The sequence below is a fragment of the Ursus americanus genome, chromosome 4 (assembly GCF_024610735.1).
Source record: "Ursus americanus isolate L20-20 chromosome 4, mUrsAme1.1.p, whole genome shotgun sequence".
NCBI classification, from domain to species: domain Eukaryota; kingdom Metazoa; phylum Chordata; class Mammalia; order Carnivora; family Ursidae; genus Ursus; species Ursus americanus.
Genome location: NC_142130.1, coordinates 64027066 through 64049522, shown reverse-complemented (window position 1 = coordinate 64049522; position 22457 = coordinate 64027066). Strand labels below are relative to the sequence as shown.

The 22457-nt window shown below is 37.4% G+C and overlaps 1 protein-coding gene across 2 annotated transcripts in view; it reads left to right on the top strand.

The window, feature by feature from the left end:
- Window positions 1–5834: 5834 nt before the first annotated feature.
- CADM2 (cell adhesion molecule 2) overlaps window positions 5835–22457 on the top strand; it is a 1025914-nt gene continuing 1009291 nt past the window's right edge. For both annotated transcript variants that reach the window (XM_045785420.2, XM_045785418.2), the window contains exon 1: window positions 5835–6549. In XM_045785420.2, the coding sequence (XP_045641376.1) occupies window positions 6489–6549 (61 nt within the window). In that variant the 5' untranslated portion in view covers window positions 5835–6488. The remainder of the gene's footprint in view (window positions 6550–22457) is intronic.

Below are 22457 nucleotides of genomic sequence, written 5' to 3'. Positions count from 1 at the left end.
CGCACCCCCACCCCCTCTGGCAACCACCAGTTTGTTCTCTGTATTTAGGAGCAAACAAAAAAAAAAACAAAAACAAAAACAGACTCATATATATTTCTTTTGTAAATAAAAATCTCAGCGGGGGTTTTTTACAAGTACTGAATTTTTATTTTGAGTGGTTCTACTTAAGAATGCTTTTATTTATTTAATAAGAAAAAAATGATGCTTTATAAAATGACACAAAGAGGGAAGACAAGTGTATCTGTTTTTATGTAAGTTAAACCAGAAGGTAGTCACGTTTGGATGGATACACCAATTCCTTCAGCAAATATATATTGAGTGATTATTTTGTTTTAGCCCTTTTCTAATAGCTGAAAATCCAGTCAACAGCCAAAGTCCCTTCATTCTTACAGCTTACATTCTAGTTGGGGAGAAAACCAATACACAAGTAAACAAAGGAATTAAATAATATAAGTTCAGGTTTATAAAGGGCAAAAGAGAAATAAAATGAGGTAGACAGGTAAAGAGAGACTAGATGGGTTGGGGATGGAGGGGTAAAGGATAATCAGTAAATGACTCTCTGAGAATATCACATTTGAGCAGACTTGTTCATAAAATAAAGCAATGACTTATGTGATGATCTCCAATAAGAGTGTTCTATGTAGAAAAAACTCTACATACAAAAAGTGTGTGGCAGGTATGAAATCGAACTGAATTAATGTAGTCATTTTCTTGAGAGGGTGTTTGTTTTATTTTTATTTATTTATTTATTTAATTTTTTTTTTAATATAGCCTATCTTCCATATCACTGTCCAAGAGTTAAGAGTTATCTCCATGATATTTTCATTTACCTTCGGTCATTTGTAAAATTATTTTACACGTTAGCGGCTATTAAACTCTGAGATCATAGGACCTTCTATAAGGTAAAGTGAACATTTTCTTGTTTTAGGGTAAATGGAGGGAAAGGAATTATCTCTCCTGATGATTTTAAGAAAGTGTGTGATGGCCACATATCTTAGATCATTTAGATTCAATCATTGTAGAGATAAAAGTTATACTATATAACATCACCAGGTCATTCTTACTCTATATATCGTGATTTCATAATTTTAAAATGAGAGAATGTATAAATGTTGGTCATACTACCATTTACTTTATTCATATTAAAATACAGGGACAGCTCATCTCATTGTAAATTCTTGAATATCTGTGAATTTCTTTTCAACAATTTTATATACTATTATTAATATAAGGTGAAATTCTAGCAATAAGGCTTTGGGGCGGGATGGGGTGAAATAATAGGTCATAATTCTGAAGAAACACATTGAATGTTTTGTAAACAGCAAAATGCCAAGTTAAAATGCATTTAAAGGCAGTTAATATTGCTTATATACTATTATGTATATCTTATATATAGATACTATTATATACTGTATATTATGCTATATGTACAGAAAGATTCTTAACATCTGTGCAACACAAGCAGCTGACCTCATATTTAAAATGCTAGCGAGCATGGAGAATGACAATCAATGCTTCCAGTACTCAATAAGCTAATTTTCTTCCACAATGGTCTACATTTTCACCAGGCCATGAAATTTCTTTTTCTAGGTCAATTTACTGCAAGAGTCAATTTGCTATGAGAGTCAATTTAGCATGGATTTTTAGATTTTTAGTCCTGGGGATCAATAATGACTATGTATTTAAAGTGTTTAGGTATTCCACTAAAATTTAGTATTTTAAAAAAGAAATATAAATATCCTACCTAAGCATGTGAAATCCTAGAAAATATGTCCATAGTGGTAAAAAGTGACACAGTAATTTTCCCATTCTGATTTCAAAAAATTTTGCCACAACTAAAACTTTTTTTTAACTTGTTATCTTTTCAGCTTTATTGAGGTATGGTTGACAAATAAAATTGTAAGATATTTAAAGTGCACATTGTGATAATTTGATATACATATACATCGTGAAAGGATTTCCCTCATCTAGTTAATTATCAAATCCATCACCTTAAAACTGTCAGCAAATTACTTTGCTCCTAGTAGAATAGAAAAGGCATAAATATCGATCATTATAAATCCCAATTCTTTCAATCTGTTGTAGGAACAGTCATAAAGTACAAACTAAGTGCAGCCTCCTCTGTGAAATACATCTTAAAAGAACTCTAATATCTATGGTACTAATGTGGGAGTAGAGGCTGTCATCCCATTCTGTGACAGTACAAGCAAAGAGGACATCATGTCCAAGGCAAAGAAAAAGTATATACTATCTTTGCGTAAATTTTAAAGAGTATTAAATAAATAGCTTGCATTTAAAGCATTAATTTCTCTCCATTTTAAAATTCATTTCAGGAGGGGAGGTGGAGGGAATGGGTTAAGTGGGTGATGGGGATTAAGGAGGGCACTTGTGATGAGCATTGGGTGTTGTGTGTAAGTGATGAATCACTAAATTTTACACCTGAAACTAATATTACACTGTATGTTAACTAACTGGAATTTAATAAAAACTTGAAAAAGAAAAAATAAAATAAAATTCATTTCAAAATATTAAATTAAATATTAAAAAATATTTTGCCACAAAGTGAAGGATAATACAATGCATAATGATAAAGAAAATAAAAAAAAAATCTCCCAAATAGGTTTAATATTTTAGACTATTGCATATAGGGATGCATGGATAGATGCCATCTTTTGGCAATTTATGAAATTAATTCGTCTGATGATTCATAAGAGGTCAGTTAATTTGCACATTTGCTGAGACATTGATAATATATGTAGATAATAATAGACTTAAAACTATGAAATGAAGATATTTAAAGATATTTAATTGCATTCTAAGAAATCTTTTAGGTTTTAGAAATGCCTTTATTCATGCAATGACAACTCTATAACATTTTGACCATTGTCACACGTTAAAATATTGAAAGAACTTATAACCATTAAGCATTTGATATTTTTAAGTTCATTATTAATAGCATCTAAAAATAGACTATTTAGAAGATAGAGTGTTATATATCCCTCGTACTTGAAGATGACATTATTTATCCAAATGGTGAAAGCTCACATTGTAAGTACCCAGTCCCCACCCCTCCCCCACCCCCTACACACTGACCCCAGGACTGGAATAAGTGCAAACTCTCTTCCAGTCCCCTGACTAGGTTTACGGGCTAAAGAGAACTCTTAATCACATGAAAGTCTATGACTCTCATCACAATCAAACTTGTAACCATCTTAAAACTACCTCATTAATCATTTTTTACCCCATAGTTTACAAGAAGAGTTACTTCTGTGTTGTGATGACAAGGAGGCTGCTGGGATTCCTGAAAATAGTAATTTAACAAAAATCCTCTGGGTCTTTTAGAGTTTTCTCCGTTTCATAAAACACCCACTGGAATTCTCCCTGGGGTTGAGTCTGTGGTAAAACTGTGTTAAAGACAGTATGCTTTGCATACTTTGTGTACCTATAAATTACCCTGGAATCTTGTTACAATGAAGAAACTTACTCTGTAGGTATGGGGTAGGGCCTGAGATTCTGCAGTTCTAGCAAGTTCCCAGGTGTTGGTAGTGATGCTGATCTGAGGATCACCTACTATATATAAAACCTATAGACTATTTCAGTGTAGAAATCCTAAATTCTGAGATAGTTATCAACAAGGACAAAAATTTGTTTCTGAGTATTAATAACAAGTGCTGAGATACTCATGTTTGGTTGGGGCATTTTCTTGAATACAATAATTTGGAATATTGAATTTTTGCTTGTTTGTTAATTTATCTCAGTAAGACTTTAGAAGTCATCAAATGCAGCTCCCTCATATTATGTTTGAGGAAATGGAGGGTCAAGGAAATGGAATATATGCCCAAGGTGGTACAGTTAGCAGCAAGACATGAACTAGAACATAGGAACTCTGACTACCATTTCTTTTTTTTTTTTTTTAAGATTTTATTTATTTGACAGAGAGAGACACCCAGCGAGAGAGGGATCACAAGCAGGGGGAGTGGGAGAGGAAGAAGCAGGCTCCTAGCAGAGGAGCCTGATGTGGGGCTCGATCCCAGAACGCTGGGATCATGCCCTGAGCTGAAGGCAGACACTTAACGACTGCACCACCCAGGCGCCCCTCTGACTACCATTTCGATAAAGACAGCGTAACTTTTTTGGCATTCCCATTTTTTATATTCTCCTGACACAAAACCTAAGCATGAGTCAATAATTATTAGAATTTCACCTTTTGATGCTCACAATAGTTTAAATGATAGCAATATCCTTGGACTTAGTAACTTTCCTAACAGCCAAAACTCACAGTAGGCAACAATAATAAGAGTATTCACACAACCTCTTTCTTCTAGACTCCACTTGCAGTTTTATTATGGACATTTTGCTTCTTAATTTTGAGAACCTGGGGAGAAAGGTGGACAGAGAAATGAATGGGTCATTAGTTAAAAGGCAAAGGTTGAATTTGTAAAAGGTTGTGGCAAAGTAAGCAACAAATGGGAAAGAGCGAAGGGCATCAATATTGATCGTGCCTCTCATCTTTCCCTCTGTCTTCTTGCTTGCAGGTTTCTATTATGCAGTCTCTCAAACAAAGCAGACTTTATTTATGGTGTGACTGATTTAACACTACTGAACTAGTCCATCATCTGCTAATTTAGTCCAATTAAAAACTGGTCATAGGGAAAAGCCTGGGAATTAAGCTCATTTGGAAACACAACTTCTGATTTATTTATGTCCCACTCATTTATATCTCCTCTTCTAAAGGGTACTTTTCAGGTGCTGATTTATAGAAGGGGTTCTTTCCAGATTCCTAAGTTCCTTTGCATGGTCACTTTTGGTTGAGCCCCTGAATAAAGTGCATTTATGTTTTTCCCCCCCTTCCTTAAGGCTATTATTAAATCAGTTATAGAGGATCGCCTAAGATTTCCTGCTATCCTGAATTGGAAAAATCCCACTAAACAGATAGAGCCACCATTTATAAAGCACTTACACATTGCATGGCCCTGTACTGACATGTTTACATTCTCACTAATCCTTAAAACTCTGAAAGGTAAGTACTATTACTATCCATGTTTTGCAGTTGAGGAGGCCTCAAATTTAAACAGTCATTAAAATCAAACATTATGCAGCAAGAATTGATAGCTGTGGGATTCGAAACTGACCAGTAGTGTCGCCCACTAGGCTCTAATGAGATTTATACCTAGACTAAGTCAAAATTCTGAAAAATAACAACAATTTCGTCTCCTCCACCCTTAACTTTTCCTTCTCTGCCACACAAGTTCTTGTGGGCAGGTAGGTGTGCCGCTCCCTATACTTAGCCTCTCCTACGCCCTCTGCAATCTTTCTCTTTTGCTGCTGGGAGCGTTAGAGAATGCTACTGCAGCTGGTGAGTGGGCAGGTGCAGCCACCATCTGCTCTAGGAGTCCAAATGCGCACAAGAACTTCGCACCCAGGACCTGGCCCAGTCACCACAGATTCCAGAATCTGCTGGGGACATGGTTAACCCCGCCCCCTCGCGGTGGCGATTGGCTGAACCATTCCTGAGTGCTAGACGCGGATTAATAAAGACGGGTGTCTCCTCTGTTAAGTTAGGGCGAGACGTCTCTAAGGAGGTAAGACCCGCGGGAGAGGGGGGATGTGAATGGGGGCTTCAGTTCTTCCTGCCCGAAGGGTCCTTGAGAAGCCTGTTTGTTTTTCCCGGCGTTTGTCTCCACCCATCCCTTCCTCTCATTGGCCAGGCCTGGTAGGCGGGTGTGTTTCCATTGGCCAGGGGGCGGTGTCTGTCCCTGGCCAGGGTGGGGGCGGGGCCTCCGCCGCGCTGAGCTTGCCCTTGTGTCTGGTGCTCTGTAGAGCTGCCGCCACCGCCGCCGCTGCTGCCGCCGCCGCCGCCGCCGCCACCGCCGCCGCCGCCGCCGCCGCCGCTGCCGCCGCCGCCGGTGCCTCTGCTGCTGCTGCAGCCCGAGCATCCGGGAGCCGCCGCCGTCGCTGCTGCCGCTGCCGCCACAACCGCTGCTTCTACCGCTGCCACCTCCCCTCCCAGGACCCCGAGACACCCTGAGAGCGAGCGGCGGCTGCTGCTTGCCTGCTCCTTCTTTGCCCCCGCCCCTCCCTTCCGTGACCTACCCACTCCTTGCAGCCCTCGCCCGCACCTTCTCCAACACCCCGGCATCCCTGCACCACCTGCTCGGGCAGCCCCGGCGGGCTCTGGGACTTGCTGTGCGCGCCGAGAGGAAGGCAAGCTCCGAACCCGCGTCTGGCTGACGGGCTGTCGCGGCTGCACCACCAGCAGGAGGAAGAGAAGAAACTATTTCGCCCACCGAAACCCCTTTCTGCGGGTGCTTCGCAGCTGCCGCTTCTGCTGCCTCCAATCCAGGTTCGAGGTTCGAACACCGCAGCGGCGGAGACCGTGGGTCCAGCAGGAGCCGGGAGGACACCGGCGGAGCCCTGCACTCTGGTGTCCCACTCACCAGCATCTCTTTGCCCCCTCGTTCCTTCCCTAACCCATTAGAGAAGGGACCATGATTTGGAAACGCAGCGCCGTTCTCCGCTTCTACAGTGTCTGCGGGCTCCTGCTACAAGGTAATCCCCGCCCCGCCGCGGGGAGCATCAACTTCACGCCCATTCCCCATCATCCCCACTCCACCCCATATTTCCACTCTTCCCTCTCAGTCCCCCAGTCCCCGGCGATTTCCACCCCCTCCCCCTACTCCCCGGTGCGGCAGGGGCAGTGGCAGTTTGCTCCAGCCCCTAGAATTTCTAGCGCTGGCTCAGCCTTGCTCTCCCAGCAGTCAGCCCCTTACGCGGCACCTTTCGCCTTTTCATTCACCTGAGCTTCCTACATCTCTCACTCTCAGTCCCCGCCAGCCACCCCCCCCCCAACCTCCCACGCCTTTTGGCTGGCAACTTGTGCCTTCTCTGAACATTATACCCTCCCACCAACCCCCACCAGCCACCTCCCACATCACGCTCCTGACCGACCCTCTCCATCCTTGTCATCTGTCTAACCTCCCCCTTTTCGGGTCGCCTTTCTCTTTCCTCTTCTTCCCACCATCATCATATCCGTGTATCTTTAAAAAGTGAGTGAGAGCCTGGGAGCGAGCTACCGAGACTGCGAGAACAGCAGCAGCGGCAGCACCGTGTGCATTGCAATAACATCCCCGGGGGGGAAATGTGTTGTGAGACGTGTCATTCACCTAAGAAGAGACAGGAGACTGTGTCTGGGATACAAAAAAAAAAAAAGAAAGAAAGAAAAGAAAAAAGAAAAAGAAAGAAAGAAAAAGAGAGAGAAAGAAAAAAGGGGGAAGAGAGAAAGAATAAATCAAGAAATTTAAAAAAAGGAAAGGGGAAGGGAAATATTAAAAGACCCGAAGCCACTTTATCAACAAACCTGTTTATTAATCAGTCTGTGTGCTTTTCTTTCCTTTTTCTTTTCTTTCTTTCTTTTTTCTTTTTCTTTAAGCAAAGAAATATATGCACCTAAGCAGTTACTTTACTGCTAAGGGATTTTCGCTTGGATTCCCTACCTCTCCATCCGCTCTGCTCTCTGCCGCTTCTTTTCGTAATTAATATTATCCTTTCACGTGAAATGTAAGAACCCCTGCGACCGCAGTGGAGGGAAACCGCACAAAACGCTGTTATTATGCAAATCACTGGTTTTGGATGCGGAGTGGCTAGGGAACTGGGGTGCACTTTTCCTCAGACCCTCTCTTCTGGAGGAGGGAGGAGGGGTCTGTGTGGAATGGGAGGACGACGCTGGTTATGAAATGAATGGCAATGTATGGAGTAGGAGTGCATGAGGAGAGCACACTTTGGGTGGTGGTGGAGGCAGAGGCGGCATGCTAGGGCTGGGTGGGCAGGGGCTGTAAGGCGGAAAATTGTTGCTTTTAAGAGAGTAGTAATATAGGGATACGACTTGAGTGTAAGATACAGGAAGGATGGATGTGAAATGATGGTCGATAGGATTTTTAAAGCTAGGTGACTCTTGATTTCTTGATAAATCTTTGCCCACTTCTAACCCTTCTGTCATCATTTCTGTACTTGTGGGAAAAATAAGTTGATCAAATTTATTTGTCCCTGGGTAAAAGGAATTTGGAAGTAAGACACCAGTAGACCCACAGGCGTGCAAAACCCAATCGGCCTTTGGAGGATTTAAATGAGGTCAATGAACCATCTTTCAGCAAGTTCTTGGAATGCATCCTGTCTCCTATCCTCCAGGATATAGACTGGGACGTATTTTATGTATGCATATTTATGAATGTGAAAGAGGAGATAGTGGACAGAATTTTTCTGAATTAACTAACTGACCTTGCAGAGCTATTTCTTACAATATTTTGTGTGTTTTATGTTGGATGTAAATTTCAGATATGTCATGTGCCAGAATCCCCGAGAAGGCAGACAGCCTTCTTCCTGCTTACGCTGCCTCGTCCCATTTCCCACAGTTGACACCCCCACCCTCTCACAAGTAACCCCGGGTGGCTGACACATTACTTAGGTTTCTAATCCATGCTGAAACGTGCTCGTAGATACCCCATTTCACCTCTCAGTAACTTGCATTTCTCAGCTCTGCGTTTGTGTGTGTGTGTGTGTGTGTGTGTGTGCGCGCGCGCGCACACACACACACTCTCCACGCCGGGTAGTGGGAGTGTGATGTGGGGAAATCAGTTAATTTGGTGATTGCGATGAAAATTCGACACCACTGGATGTGTTTTCCCTGCCAATCTGTGTATGCTGGCCCCGGCACGTCATTGCACTCACTGCTGGGCTGGTGTGAAAAGATTATTTATTATAGAGCATGTGGGCAATGGACTGCACTTGGGGGTCGCCTCCTCTCTGCCTTCAACATTTCCCGTGAATTGTCTATTCAGTGCACTGCAAAATAACTGTCTGCTGGTGTCTCATTCTCTCTCAGCCCGGAGGAGGATGTACTCTTTCTCTACCCGGAGAGATTCCATCAGCTGCATTCTCTTTTATTAAGGGCATGGGTCTCTTTTATTAAGTATGTAAACCAATTATTTAAAAAGTGCAGCTTTTCACAGCAGACTAGGGGTGGTGGTGGAAGGGCTGTGGGTATGGCAGAGAAAATGCACCACTGCAACCAACAGCAGCACCAGCATCAGGTCCAAATATATAAATAAATAAGCATCCTATACAGCAACCAGGGAAAGAGCACCAGCCCAACAATGTCTGTGTACTTATGAGCATCTTAGATCAGGCCATATTCATACACCAAAGGAGAGAAGAGGATTTAAAGAAAAAGAAGAAGAAAAAGAAAAACTACGAGGGGGGTGCAAAGCACCACTGGATTGTCTTCTCATGTTTATGGCTGCCTCACATTTATCAAACACTGCTCCACAGACTGATCACACTTTGTTGATATTGTCAGTTCCTGCTCAAACAAATTGCTCATGCCTTCCTTGTCTTACTTTTGGCTGAAAACATTGCTTCAGGGTTTAGGTTTGTGTTTCTCCCGCCATCCCACTGTTTTATTAGGACTTGGTTAGGTTGTAAAATGAAAGCTTTATTTCCTGGACACAGATTAAATACTTAGCAGGTCTTTCCTTTCTATGTGCACGGAGAGAAGGGTGGCGGGGGAACTAGTGAGCAACTGATTTTGGCTAGAAGGAGTCTGTTCTGCCTGCTAGTAGTTATGACTAGGCAAATGCTATAGGCAGTCTACAGCTTCTCATTTTTAGCTTTATCAGAACTACAGTGGTATTCTGTCACTTAAGTAATACTAATTAATTTATTTATCCTTTGTGTTATTATCCCCTTTCTTGCACTATGCCTTTAGACAAGAAGCCTCATCTGAAAATATCTTCTCTAGGTTTTACACTGTCACCAATATTTTGCTTTTTCTAGGAAGCAAAACCAACCTTTTGGCTTGTTAATATAGAGTTAATGAAACAGTGGTGAGAATCAAGTCACCGATAAAATAAGTTAAAAAAAAAAGTCTTAAATAGTTCTATTCTACAAATCTACCAGCTTGTCTTCTTGTCTTCAACGGATTCTTAGGAAATGGAAATGGATCATTAGATGGAAAATAAATGTGTTTCTGACCAAAGCACAACTTAGAATGTAGACTACTTAGATAACAAAATCTGTTTCAGTGTTACTTTATGGGGCATCCTTTCTTATTTTCCTCCACCATAGACAGAGGAATAATCTGGAATAAGGGTAGGGAACAGTTTGGAGAAATTAATTTCTTTAGAAGGAGGCATGCAAAAGCTTGCCACCTGTAACTAAAACCTCTCTTGGTTACAGAGTAGATCCAGTTCAGTTGCTAACCCTGGCTGAAGCTGTATCCCTTTTCCATGCCTGGGGGGGCACTGCAAAGATGGAGACTGTCTTGGTTAGTACAAGAAAATAGTCCTAGAAAGGGCAAAAAAGAAAGGACAAAATATAACCAGAAAATAGACATGCATAGAGATTTTGTTAAGAACTTTGTTTCCTATTTAAAGTTAGTCATACAGAAAAGCACATCCAACACAAATACTGGGACTTTAGTGTTTGGTTTGGTTTTGTCTTGTTTTGTTTTCCACGAGACATTTTGGTAAATGATTTATTATATTTAGAAAGAAAGACTTTCAGATTGAAGGTCAATTGGACATACATATTACTAGCCTCAGTGTATTACATGAACCTCCCCTCACATTTTTAGAAAGTACATTATGAAGTACAAAATACACCTACATACACTTAATAAAATACTGATAACTTAATACTTTCTAAAAGCACATCTCTCCCATTCATTTCCTTCTACATGTAATAACCTTAGTCTTGTCAAGCTCATTTCTTATGCTGAATGCAGTTCCTGCATTCCTCCCTTTTTTGATTAACAGCTGAAACTTCGAAAAGTAGAATCCGTACATAAAAGCCAATGACTATGATTTAAACAGTCAAACCCCAGACACCTAGTAATTAAGAAAATCTCCCTGCAAATATGAGGAGTTTCTGGACTAATTTTCTATCAAGATATGGAAGCTTACTACATTGTCTTTCCCCTATTTCTACAACTATTAGAACCATGGGAGCATTAAACGACAAAAGTAAGCATCAATTGAGAGGCCTCTTTCTGCGTTCTCCACTGGGAGATCAGATACTTGAGAACTATTCGCCCTGCATTTAAATAGTGAGATGCCATTTTTTTCTAAAGAAAAAATTACTTAAATTTCTTAAAGAGCAAAAGGAAGTGCAAAAATGCTGGAAGACATCTGAATCATGCGTTTTAAAGTGGCCTAAAATCAATACTCAAATAATATCAATTTTCTTTTTAAAATAAGAAATCTATCGGGTATCAGATGATTGAGACAAATAAGGTTTATTTATTATGAAGAATTTTGGGTGCATTAATAATATAAATAGAGCTATCATATTGATGTTTTATTTGATAATGCTGATGTGCAGTCCTTGAGATTTATCGAGAAAGAGCCGTTATTTACTAGGCTCGCTAAACATCCTTGGCAAAATCACCCATGGTGTAACAGCTGGCTGAGTAGGTTGAGGAGGCGGTGAGAAGGGGAATCACAGACCGAGGAAGCTGAACTCAGAAGCCGAAGTTAGAGTTCTTTGTGGAATTGGCAGATATATTGGTTTACCATTTACCCTCTTAGAACAGCTCTAATGCACAATGATTATTAAACTTAAGCTTCCTGAGGGCAAGCCCTGAGCCTTTGTTATCTGTGCGATCTTCTCATTCTTAATTTAATAGATGCATAATAAATAGTGTTGGATCGAATAATAGGGATGTCCTAATTAGTTCTGATGGAATTTAATAGTTGCTTCTCTTCATAATATGTCAGCACTTAAACTTTGTTAAAAATGCCACAAGAGTTCATTTTAACATTTTGTAGGCTGTATTGGTTAGGAAACAGTTTTCCTATAGGAAAGGATATAGCAATGGCTCTTGATATACATCTTTAACTGAATACAATCTGATAGTTGTTCTTGCCATTACGTTTTCCTACCTATTTCTTTTTATTTTCCTTGATTTCAAATCCCCAATATTTTGCATTAGGCCAGATCACCAATTCATTTCATGAAAAAAAGGAAGGGCATGATTTAAATTTACCGATTTAACCTAAAAAATTTAAAAGGACAAGTTCATTGCCAACATTTTATTTGAAAATGTCAAGCATTTTTGGAGTGCAGTTCAGTAGTATCAAAGAAAGGCATCTTCCACAAATTCCTTGTGTAAAGAGGTGGGTGAGGATTAACCTAGAGCTGTGGCTGCTGAAGCCCCCTGCTGTGTGATGATGCAAATGGCATCTCAGGCCTAATGTGCTCTGCAGCGGCAGGCGGACACACAGGAAAGCAGTCATGTGGCAGGAGTGAAATGGGAAGTCTTTTCATAGCTTGCAGGAGACATGAACCATCCTTCAGCTTTTTATAACCAGAAATAACCCAGAGAGTATTTCTAATCATGTGAGCTCATGACAAAGCATAAGAAAGAATGAATACATATTTTGTTTGGAGATTAATATAGTAAATAAACCTAATAAAATTATCAATGCTCTCATCAGACACATGGTGAATGAATAGTTTATTTTCTTGCAAACTATCAGGGACACAGGTCACTTTCATGAAGATAAAGAGCGAAGTTAATAATAGGATTTCTATGCAGTTGTTCACATGTATTGGACCTAATAAATATTGGGCTAGGAAATATTCTGTTATTCTCTTCTTTTACTGAGTAAGAAATCGGTCCTTTGTTGTTGTTGTTGTGAGTTATTATTATTATTAATTAGAACATTTCTTGTATTATGGGAATACAGTAGTTTTAAAAGATACAGAAATTAACTGTTCATGTATGTTCATGTAGTTTAGCACCATGAAGTGGAATTTTTGTTAACATCAAATCAGTAGAGAATATTTCCTCTCTGAACAATATTACTTATCACAGGCAAAAGCATCAAATAGGACCCTTAGTAAAAGTAATAGTTCTGGACCTACAGGCAGCCTATCAGGGAAGCATATCAGATAATAGAAACTAATGTAGCTTTGTTTATTTTTATTCCATTTGAGAGAGAACAAAATAAGTGAACATACTACGCATATTGATTTTTACTCAAGAAATGAGCCCAGTTGGTTCTGTTAATGTGCTCAGTGGGTTTCTTTAAACAGATACGAAATTGTTATCATTTTAGAAGTATGTAGTATGTCTAAAAATTAGTAAACTAAATATTCTGCTTAATTAGTATCAGTTAAATATTAATGTCAAAATCAGAGATATAATTGTTGAGAAAGGAAATATCCCTCAATCATTCATCTCTCTATATACACATATATACAAGTTTAAGGTGTACAGCTATTTTTAGGACTGAAGGGTATCTTTATAATTTTGTAAGTAATCAGGCTTGGGGGCTCTCAGGGATGTGGTGTGAGGAAAAGGCAAGAGTTTATTCTGTTTGCACTCAATTGTTTTCTTTTACCCATTTTATGAGGGTTAAAAAGTGTACTTTTGAATAAATTTTCTTAGGCCTTAACAATGATTAACGTTTCCACTTAGAAACACACAAGCAAGATTTACAATTTCTGAATTTGCGATAGAGCTGAGCATTTATTCTGAATCTTCTTTTGTGCTTATGAAACCGAGTGATGAGACCCTACCGCTACCTGAATAGACACAGGGCTGAGATTGTAAGGGGATCTGCCTTGGAGAGAGCCGGCTATTAATTATTCACATTCTATTTTAGAGGTCTTTGAAGTAAATATTAAGACAGTCATTATTCAACATTTGGGATAACTCTTTCTAAGTCAGCAAATAGTTCTTACTTGAATCTTTAAATTACCTTTCAGCCCTTTGAATGCTGAATGGGAAATCCCAATTTAGTCACAAACAGTTATTCTGGGGGCTAGATGCTGAAGTCATTAGGGATTATTTAGAAAATAAAAATAAGGAATCATTTGCTTTGAGGAACATAAAATCTTAAAGCTAAGTATGATCAAGTAGTGCAGATCACTTCACATTAAGAAAACAACAGTCCTTTTATTGGTCAAATTGATCCCCTAACAATTTTATGTATATGATGATGGTTTATTTACAGGAACGGTGCATTCATTGTTTAGCTAGAGTCATCTTTGGGAACGGCGTGAGAAAGCACCTTTCCTGACAAGGGTGTGCTGCCAACTGCTAAGTGTATAGCTGTTACATTGATTCAGTGTAATTTATAAAACCGATTAATCTGTTCTTATAAAGAAATATTTTTGGCTTCTTTGCTAAAAGTGTTTGCCTTTTAAAAATGCAAGTGACTCCCTTAAGGTTTACTTAAACATCCAGCACTAAAATTTATAGTGTGTAAAATACATTTTTACTCTCTTAATGAATTCATATTTTACATTAGCTTGTCCTATATCCCCCCAGGGGAAAACACCCATGACACCTATATCTTCCATTCATTCTCATACCTTACATGCCCCCTGCCTTCCAATCTTAAGTAGTAGATTTAGGTTGAAATGAGAAATGATTAGAATATTTGTATTTAAAAGCAAATAAATACAATAAGCTTGTTGTTTAATCGTCATTCCTTTACTGCAGTCTATTTTATGTGTTGAGGTCTGAGTTTGGTAACTCAGCTTCCTTTGCACTCTCCAGGAATATAATCCCCCAGTTCCGACCATGCTACTAACCTGAAAGACCTATTAAAAGTAATTAACGGGGAATAAAGAGTGGTTCAAGAAAGGGAGTTTTGCGACAGCCTATATGCTGATTGGGTGATTTTTCCTTTCAACCTCCATGACGCATACCCCAATGTTTTAGCAAGGATAAAACACATACAATGTGCTTATACTTGTTTTTGTTATTGGTATTATTGCATTTTCTGAGAGTTCAGCCTCCTTACTTTCATAATAAAAATGGCAAAAAGAAGAGGGAAGGAATGTGAGTCAGCCAGCCAAACACACACAGAATCGCCTGGCAAAGCTGACTAAATTAGCATATGCTAGGCTGAGTATTTCCTTCTGTTGTTACATAATCCCTTTCTAATACGAAATCAGTTCTCATACTTAACCCTTTCAGGAGGTTTGGAATTCTCCCACTGTTATATTTTTATTTTGCATTATTTATTTTCTCATGAATTGTGTAAATCATCTATTGAGGGGCTTTTATGTCAAATTCTTTTTCCCCCCTCTTCAGTCTTTCTGTATACAAATGTTCCATTCTGTGCCCAACTTCAGGATTCAAGAATCAACTTTTCTATAGCTTTCACTGAGAGGATCTAATTAGCATTTTAGGCTCTCTTTACTCATGTGCAGCTTTCTTTAGAAAATGTATTAGTTCTATGAGGTTCCCCTAAGGATTCATAATACTCTAGTTTGTTACATGTACTGTGATATTCAGTGTGCCTTAATTATGCACGTGTCCTCATTTCAAAGCCTTTTCAAGGATCATGTGGGATAGAACAGGGGTCTGGCTGTAAGTTCACTGTCATGTATTAATGTGTAGGTGGTATTCAGAGAAGGATGTTTCTGAAGGCAATTATATATCTATGACTCTAGTATAGCAAGCAGTTACATTCTACGCTTACTAGTTACCCTGCCAAGGCAGAATGAAATTCACCATTGTGATACATAATACAGTATCTGTTATTTCTAAATAGTTCTTTGCCCTGGGAATGAAATAAAATAATGAGTGAAAATGTGTATCCCTTATCTTGAATAGGGATTGTTCCTTTCACTTTCTCAAAACAAGAATCAAAAATTGTTCCTAAATCAATACTCTATTCCCTAACTAGCCCATTAACACATTTACTATGGTGGGATCTCGAAGTTATGCTGGTTATTGTTTGAGGCTATAGATTTTTAGATAGCATTAATTGCCTGCAGTTGCGTGGGCTGCCAAATGTCAGTGCACTGCCAAATCTGAGACATGATTTTTTCAGTTTTTGATTTGGATGCAATTTGGATAACTGTGAAAGTATATAGGGACATCAAACTCAACATAGGAAGAGAGAGAAAGACTTTTTTTTTTTTTTAAATAAGGACTTTATTTGTGGAAGGATGGTTATAAGAATTGGCTCATTTAGTTCATGTCACCATTTATAAGGAGGATATTTTCCTGTATTGCCTGAGTTTGAGTGTGTACTTATATTAACTGTACTCTTCGACTTGTATTCCTCTGCACATTATATCATCAGAAAATTTGAGTTTAATTTGTAAATACACTTTTTTCTTTTGTTTATGGCTATTGTAATAAAAAGCATTTTTAAAGTTGATATATACTAACAATTTTAACTAATTTTTTATTTTACAATGCATACTTGAAGCCATATAATTATTGATAGCTTAAAAAATACTAGTCTCCAGGAACCCACTGGAGTTTTTATTATGAAAAATTTTGACCAAAATCTGATGTGTTTGTTTAAGTAGACAAAAGAATGCCATCTGCCCTTTATTATTTGAAGTTTTATGTCTTCTTGGCTCATGAGAGAACTAAGCATTTTATTTTGCCTATGCTGTGATCTATATAACCCCTTTGCATATTTTTATTATAGCATTTTGAATGTTTGGTATTTATCTATCTGTTTGTTCTACTGGACTATAAACCCCTGGAGTACAGGGTTTTAGTCTTCATTTTATTTCAAGTGCCTAATCCAAGGTCCGGTCTGTGTCTTTTTTTTAATGTTTTCATTCCACTGATTGATGAGTTCTCTTCCAATCCATTTAATCTTGACACATCTCTTTAATTGGATCCAAGTAATATTTAAGTATTTGTGTTATAACTGCCAAAATGCCAATACACTATTCTGAATAGAATAAATATTTGCCATGAATTTTCATTTGTATTTAATGTACAGGGAGAATACCAAAAAATGCCTACTAAGAAACATAAACAAGTCTAAATAATGGCATACTTCACAAAAATATGGAATCATTGCTTTCAGTTAGGGTAAGCAGTTCAAATTGCACTGAAAACATTTGTCTCAGGGATCTGACTCTTCCTGATTTGTCTGGGCTTCTTAAGTCCTTGTCTTTTTTCTACTTACTGAAGATTTCTATCCCTTGCCCCCCAAATATTCCTGATGATGGCTTTAGGTAGACATGAAACCAAATCATCTTATTGTTCTACTTAGAGTAGATGGTATTTCTGAATAAATGTATAAACAAAGAGGAATTACAAACTGACCTTGATCTGCCAGATTATCAGTGGGGACTGACCTGCTTTTGTTATTGCCAAGCTATGGAGTAGACATTCTCTGAGTAGTTTCTGAAATACAGATTTGGGGTGCATTCTGAAATACAGATTTGGGGAGATTACATTCATTTTATTTAAAAGACCTTTTAAAGAAAATCCTAAATATTGTGGGACTTATTTTGTTTGTTTTTTGGTGTGTTTTTTTTTTTTAAATGCTTAGTCATACTTCTGCAATTGAGGACATGTGTTTGCTATGGTTGAATTTGATTTATTTCCCTTTTAGAATTTTGAAAGACAGTGGGAGGTAGGATGGGGATATTAACTGCTTTTTGAAGAGAAGTTAAATATAGTTACTGGGAGCTGAACACCAAGGGAGAAAAGACTTTCTACAATTTGTAGTGACTCTATTTCCACATAAAGTGTTTTAAGAATGCTTTTTCTTATAAGTCCCAGGAAATGTAGCTTTTCTTAAAAGTCATGTAGTTTTTCTTCAAGTTTTAAAAATCAATTTCCTGATGTCTTTTGGATTTTTGACTGTTTCATGACTTTGGGCATCTGAAAATATATTATTAACTAGGCTGACTTAAGATTTACCTGATGGCAGGTGCCAAAATGACAGTTATCATCGTCATGTAGAAAAGCACATTCAGTAAATAAATATCCAAAATAGTTTAAACTAGTTCAATTTATTAAGTGTTATTGCAACTTTATGGAGTTGATATTAAGAATTATATTCTCCCATAGCTACTGTGAATACCTAAAATCTTTTTTATGTTAAAATGTGACTGTCAGTATGATGCAACAGCCGCAAAAGAATAATCTTCTAATGTGGCTTCTGTTCGGCCCTTGCTGACTGACTTTTCAAAGCCTACTGAATAAAAGGGAAGGTAGTTTGGGAAGCATTTTTTATTGACTATTTCACTGTTACAGTGAAAAAATGTTTTAAGATGTACCGAATTTTCATTATATAGAGAATATTCTTATAAATCCATGTTTAGAAGTGACATATTGTAATTTTTTATGTGTAACCACTTAGTATCTGAAACACTGGAAATGTGAGGAAGAATTACACCTTCATATTTCTCAACAGTTTTTGTCATAATGACCCATTCAGAAAGTGAATTTTTAATTTGATATAACAAGGAAAGCATTTCAGAACAACATTTTTGTCCAGAGTCACCAAATTAAAAACAATATCCTTTATATTCTTCGAAAGAATACTACACAAGGTGCATCGTCTTTATAGAAAGATTCGATGCTAACTAACATGAAAAAGTTGTGTGTTCAGTAACAATTACAAATATATTCTTAAGGTCAAGTACAATTTATAGACGATAGTTTCATGTCCACTGGCTTACTTTTTTTTTTTTTTTTTAACGTAGCAATGTTACGGGTGAGGTAAGACTAATGGTATTTTGAAACTTCAGTTCTCCGTATCTTTTCACTTCCACGGAATAGCTAAGATAAAGGTATTGATACAGGGATAAGTTCATGGCGTTTTAGCGATTTGGTAGAGGTCAGTAAGGTCAGATTTACTTTAAATCTTCATTTTGCTTTACCCAATTTTACTGGCTACACAAGTACAGACTGCCAACAAAGCAGAACAGATTATCCTTGATGGATAGGACAGCATGAGAGTATATTTTGTAATACAACAACTATATTCAGTGGATGGGTGCGGACAAGTTGGGAAGACAATCTTTTTTATCATTTAAAGATGGTCTTATTATAAGCTAACAGTAAACTTGATCAGTTATTAGGGATATTTCCTCCTAAGACCTTCATATGATCTTGGTGTACCAAACGAGAATGGGAGTACCTTGGTGATAGAGGAAGAGGCTCTAACACACAGCCCGATCCTTGAGTAGAACGCAAGCAGCAGCCATGCCAAACTACTGTTAGTGTGGAAGCTGTAGTGAGGCCGGCCTGGCAGGTGGGTGTCTTTTCTCTTGTAGTGAGTATTCTCTATTCTCTAGAGGGAGGAGTTATCATTGGACTATTTTGGACTTTGAGTTTTGGAAGTGCCCTGCAGCAGCAAGACATAATGGTAGGAATCAAAAGACCTCAGTTCTCATCCAAGCCATGCCACAATTTTAGACACCTTGAGCAAGTTTCTTTCTTTCTTTCTTTCTTTCTTTCTTTCTTTCTTTCTTTCTTTCTTTCTTTCTTTCTTTCTTTCTTCAGGGGGAAAAGGAGGGGCAGAGAGAGAATATTAAGCAGGATCCATGCCCAGCGTGAGCCTGATTCAGGGCTTGATATCACAACCCTGAGATCATGACCTGAGCCAAAATCAAGAGTCAGATGCTTAACTGACTGAACCACCCAGGCATCCCAAGCAAATTACTTCTGTAGCTTAGTTTCTTCTATAGACTGAAAAAAATGGAACCACATTCATTCTTTGGTGATGTGTTGTAGAAGAATCTACTGGGTGATTGAAAACTGCAGAAATGGCATTTTTCTTTTCAACTTTTCACCTAAAGATATTTTGTAACAAGGTGTACAGCCTTAACTATGTGCTCTTAAAATACCCTTTACTAAAATTTAATTTTTTATGTTTACCCATGCATTATTCAGTATTTAAAGATTTTACACATATAAAGAGATTTTTATTCTGGTACACGTGTCTAAATAAATTTCAGAACTTTTTATCTCTGTCAATGAGTTTTATAAATTAATTTTGTAGTCATCAGCCTGAGCCTGGGTCATGCATGCTTTTCCCATGAAATTTCATCCATAGATCAACTTCAAAAATTAGTAAATTTTTGCTTTTAGTCATTTTTTTTTCTTTTATAATTTTTATTTAAATCCTAATTAGTTAACATACAGCACAATATTGGTTTCAGGCATAGAATTCAGTGATTCATCATTTACATACAACACCCAGTGCTCATGCCATTAGTCATTTTCATTATTAGAGAATAGACTGTTTCGATTTTGAATTAAATTTTGGGTTTTTGTGCATTTAATGTGTGCATTTGTAAATTATAAAATTTTCATTTTTTTTTGTCATAGCCTTCGGTTTTCTTAAGCATTACTTACTCATACACTGATTCATTTTTCAACAAATACCTACCTGAGGGCAGTGTTGTAAAGCCTGGATATACAAGGGAACAAGGATGAAACAATTTCTGCCCTCACGGAGTTTATAGTCTAGTAGCTGAGACACTGGATAAACCAAAATATGCAATACTCTAGCTTATTTTCTGAAATAAAAATTCCATTTTTATAGTAATATGTTTTCAATGGCTACATAATGTGGATATTATCAATGAAAATATGAAATCACTGATTTAATAGCACTACTATAAACCTCACTGAGCTTTTAACATTTTTTATTTAAGGTTGGGTTAAAGAGCTCTCATTTCCTCCGGTCGTTTATCCTGCAAACATTCTCAGTATGATTCCAGTTTCTTTCTTTTTTTTTATTAATACAACTTGAAAGAAGCTGACAAGTGAACAAGAAATATTCAAGCATGCTCTATTCTAACTGATTTGTTCAAGAGGATGATTCATTTAATTTCATAAAGGCTCAGTGGGCCAGAACAGTAGATGACCAGGTCAGCAGAGGGAATGTAGGGGAGAAGAGGTCTGTGAGAAGGATCTATGTAACAAGCAACAATATTTAGTTTTTTAGAGCTGAAGTTCTGCTTGAGCAATTCTGATGTTACCAGCGACAGTCATTTAAAGAGCTGCTGATGCCTCAGGGAAAACATTTTTAAAATGTCCTATCCGGAAACAATGCTCCTTGTACTGTGTCATATATATTAAAACTCTGTCCCTTGGTTATATTACAATACTACATTGTGCCTGATTAAAAACTGTGCTTCTCGAGACTGCCAATTCAATGTTGTTCTTGAAATCGTTCCTCCTGCTCAAACTGCCCTGAATATGATTGAAATAAGAATCACCTGGTAAACAAAGCTGGAGAAGAGATGAGAATACCACATAAAAACTTTAAAAATAAGATGAATTTTATATACAATTATGTGAAATGTTAGAATATGTAAAATAACTTGAATGGGCTACAGATATTCTCGATATCTTTATATGATTTCTTTTAGTATTTAACTTTGATGACCTCAATGTGCAAATGATGTCATATTTCTAACAGACTGTAAGGCATTTTTATATTATTATTTATTGCCCATTGGTGCCCCTGGAGTAGATGATATGTATTTTGTTGTATATAGGGGTAAAAAAAATGATATATACTTTGGAAATCATAATGGTGGTCGTCAAGCATGTACAGTTATTCTACTTAGAGATTTATTTATCTGGATTGCAGAAAACAGTATAATACACAGATAAAACACCTCAGCTAAACCATTATCTTTAATTTTGCTTTCTTTTTCTTTTAAAGGGAACTTTAAAATTAAAGCAATTCAAGGAAATGCTCTGTTGCAGGTGATAATTTGCAAGAGTGTGGTTTTATATTAAATGATTTATTTTGTGAATATATTCAGCTTTCCAAAGTAAGTCAGAGATCCATGCATATTTGGAAACTTTTATATAGAGAACTAGGTGGTGCTGTTTTGTCATCTTTGTGTCTCGGTGACTTCTTTGGTCCTGTTTTTGATTCCTTAAACACTTTCATACACTAAGTGTATTAGGTAAGATACAGTCTCCTGGTAGCATTACTTTTTATTAACCAGCTAAGTTTATTTTGATCTTACATGTTTGTTTTTGCAATATTTTCATAAAGCAGGAAAAACTTTCTTCCTAAGCAGTAACATTTATCATAGTTTACAACTTCTCTTTCTTTAACATGTAAGATAATCTGAAATCTTCAGGTATTTATGTTATTACGCGTTTTAAAATGTTTTGTACTTGGCTATTTCCTTTGCCAAAATTCTTACTATTAATTAAGTCAGAATTTAAAGTGGTAAAATTTTGTTCAGTTTGAGTTGATTTAATGTAAAAATGCCATAAAATATATAAGCTCAAGGCAAACATTTTCATTATTTGAAATAGTAAAAATTGAATTAAGCCTTTAAACAAAAGAAATAAGAAAATTTTCCTTGAAGAGAAATTGTTTGCTTAATTTACTTCTCTGTAAGAAAACAGACCTCAGTTAGGCTGTCAGGAAATCTTTTCATGTTTCAGGATATCATTGTTAACTGTGCCTTCCAATAATCTTGTGGTACCCAGTAGTCCAAAATAAAATAGTACACTTACTTCAAACTAAATAACAGAAAAGCTACTCCACCGTCCATGTATACTTAGTACACTGGTGTCTCTGAGGTGTATTTTCTTGGTAAGAATTATAATTTCAGATACCTGTAGGTTTAGGAAATGCAGATAAGAGAAAACTTAAAAGAATTACAACTTTTTCCATTAAAAATCATCTCATGTTACATAT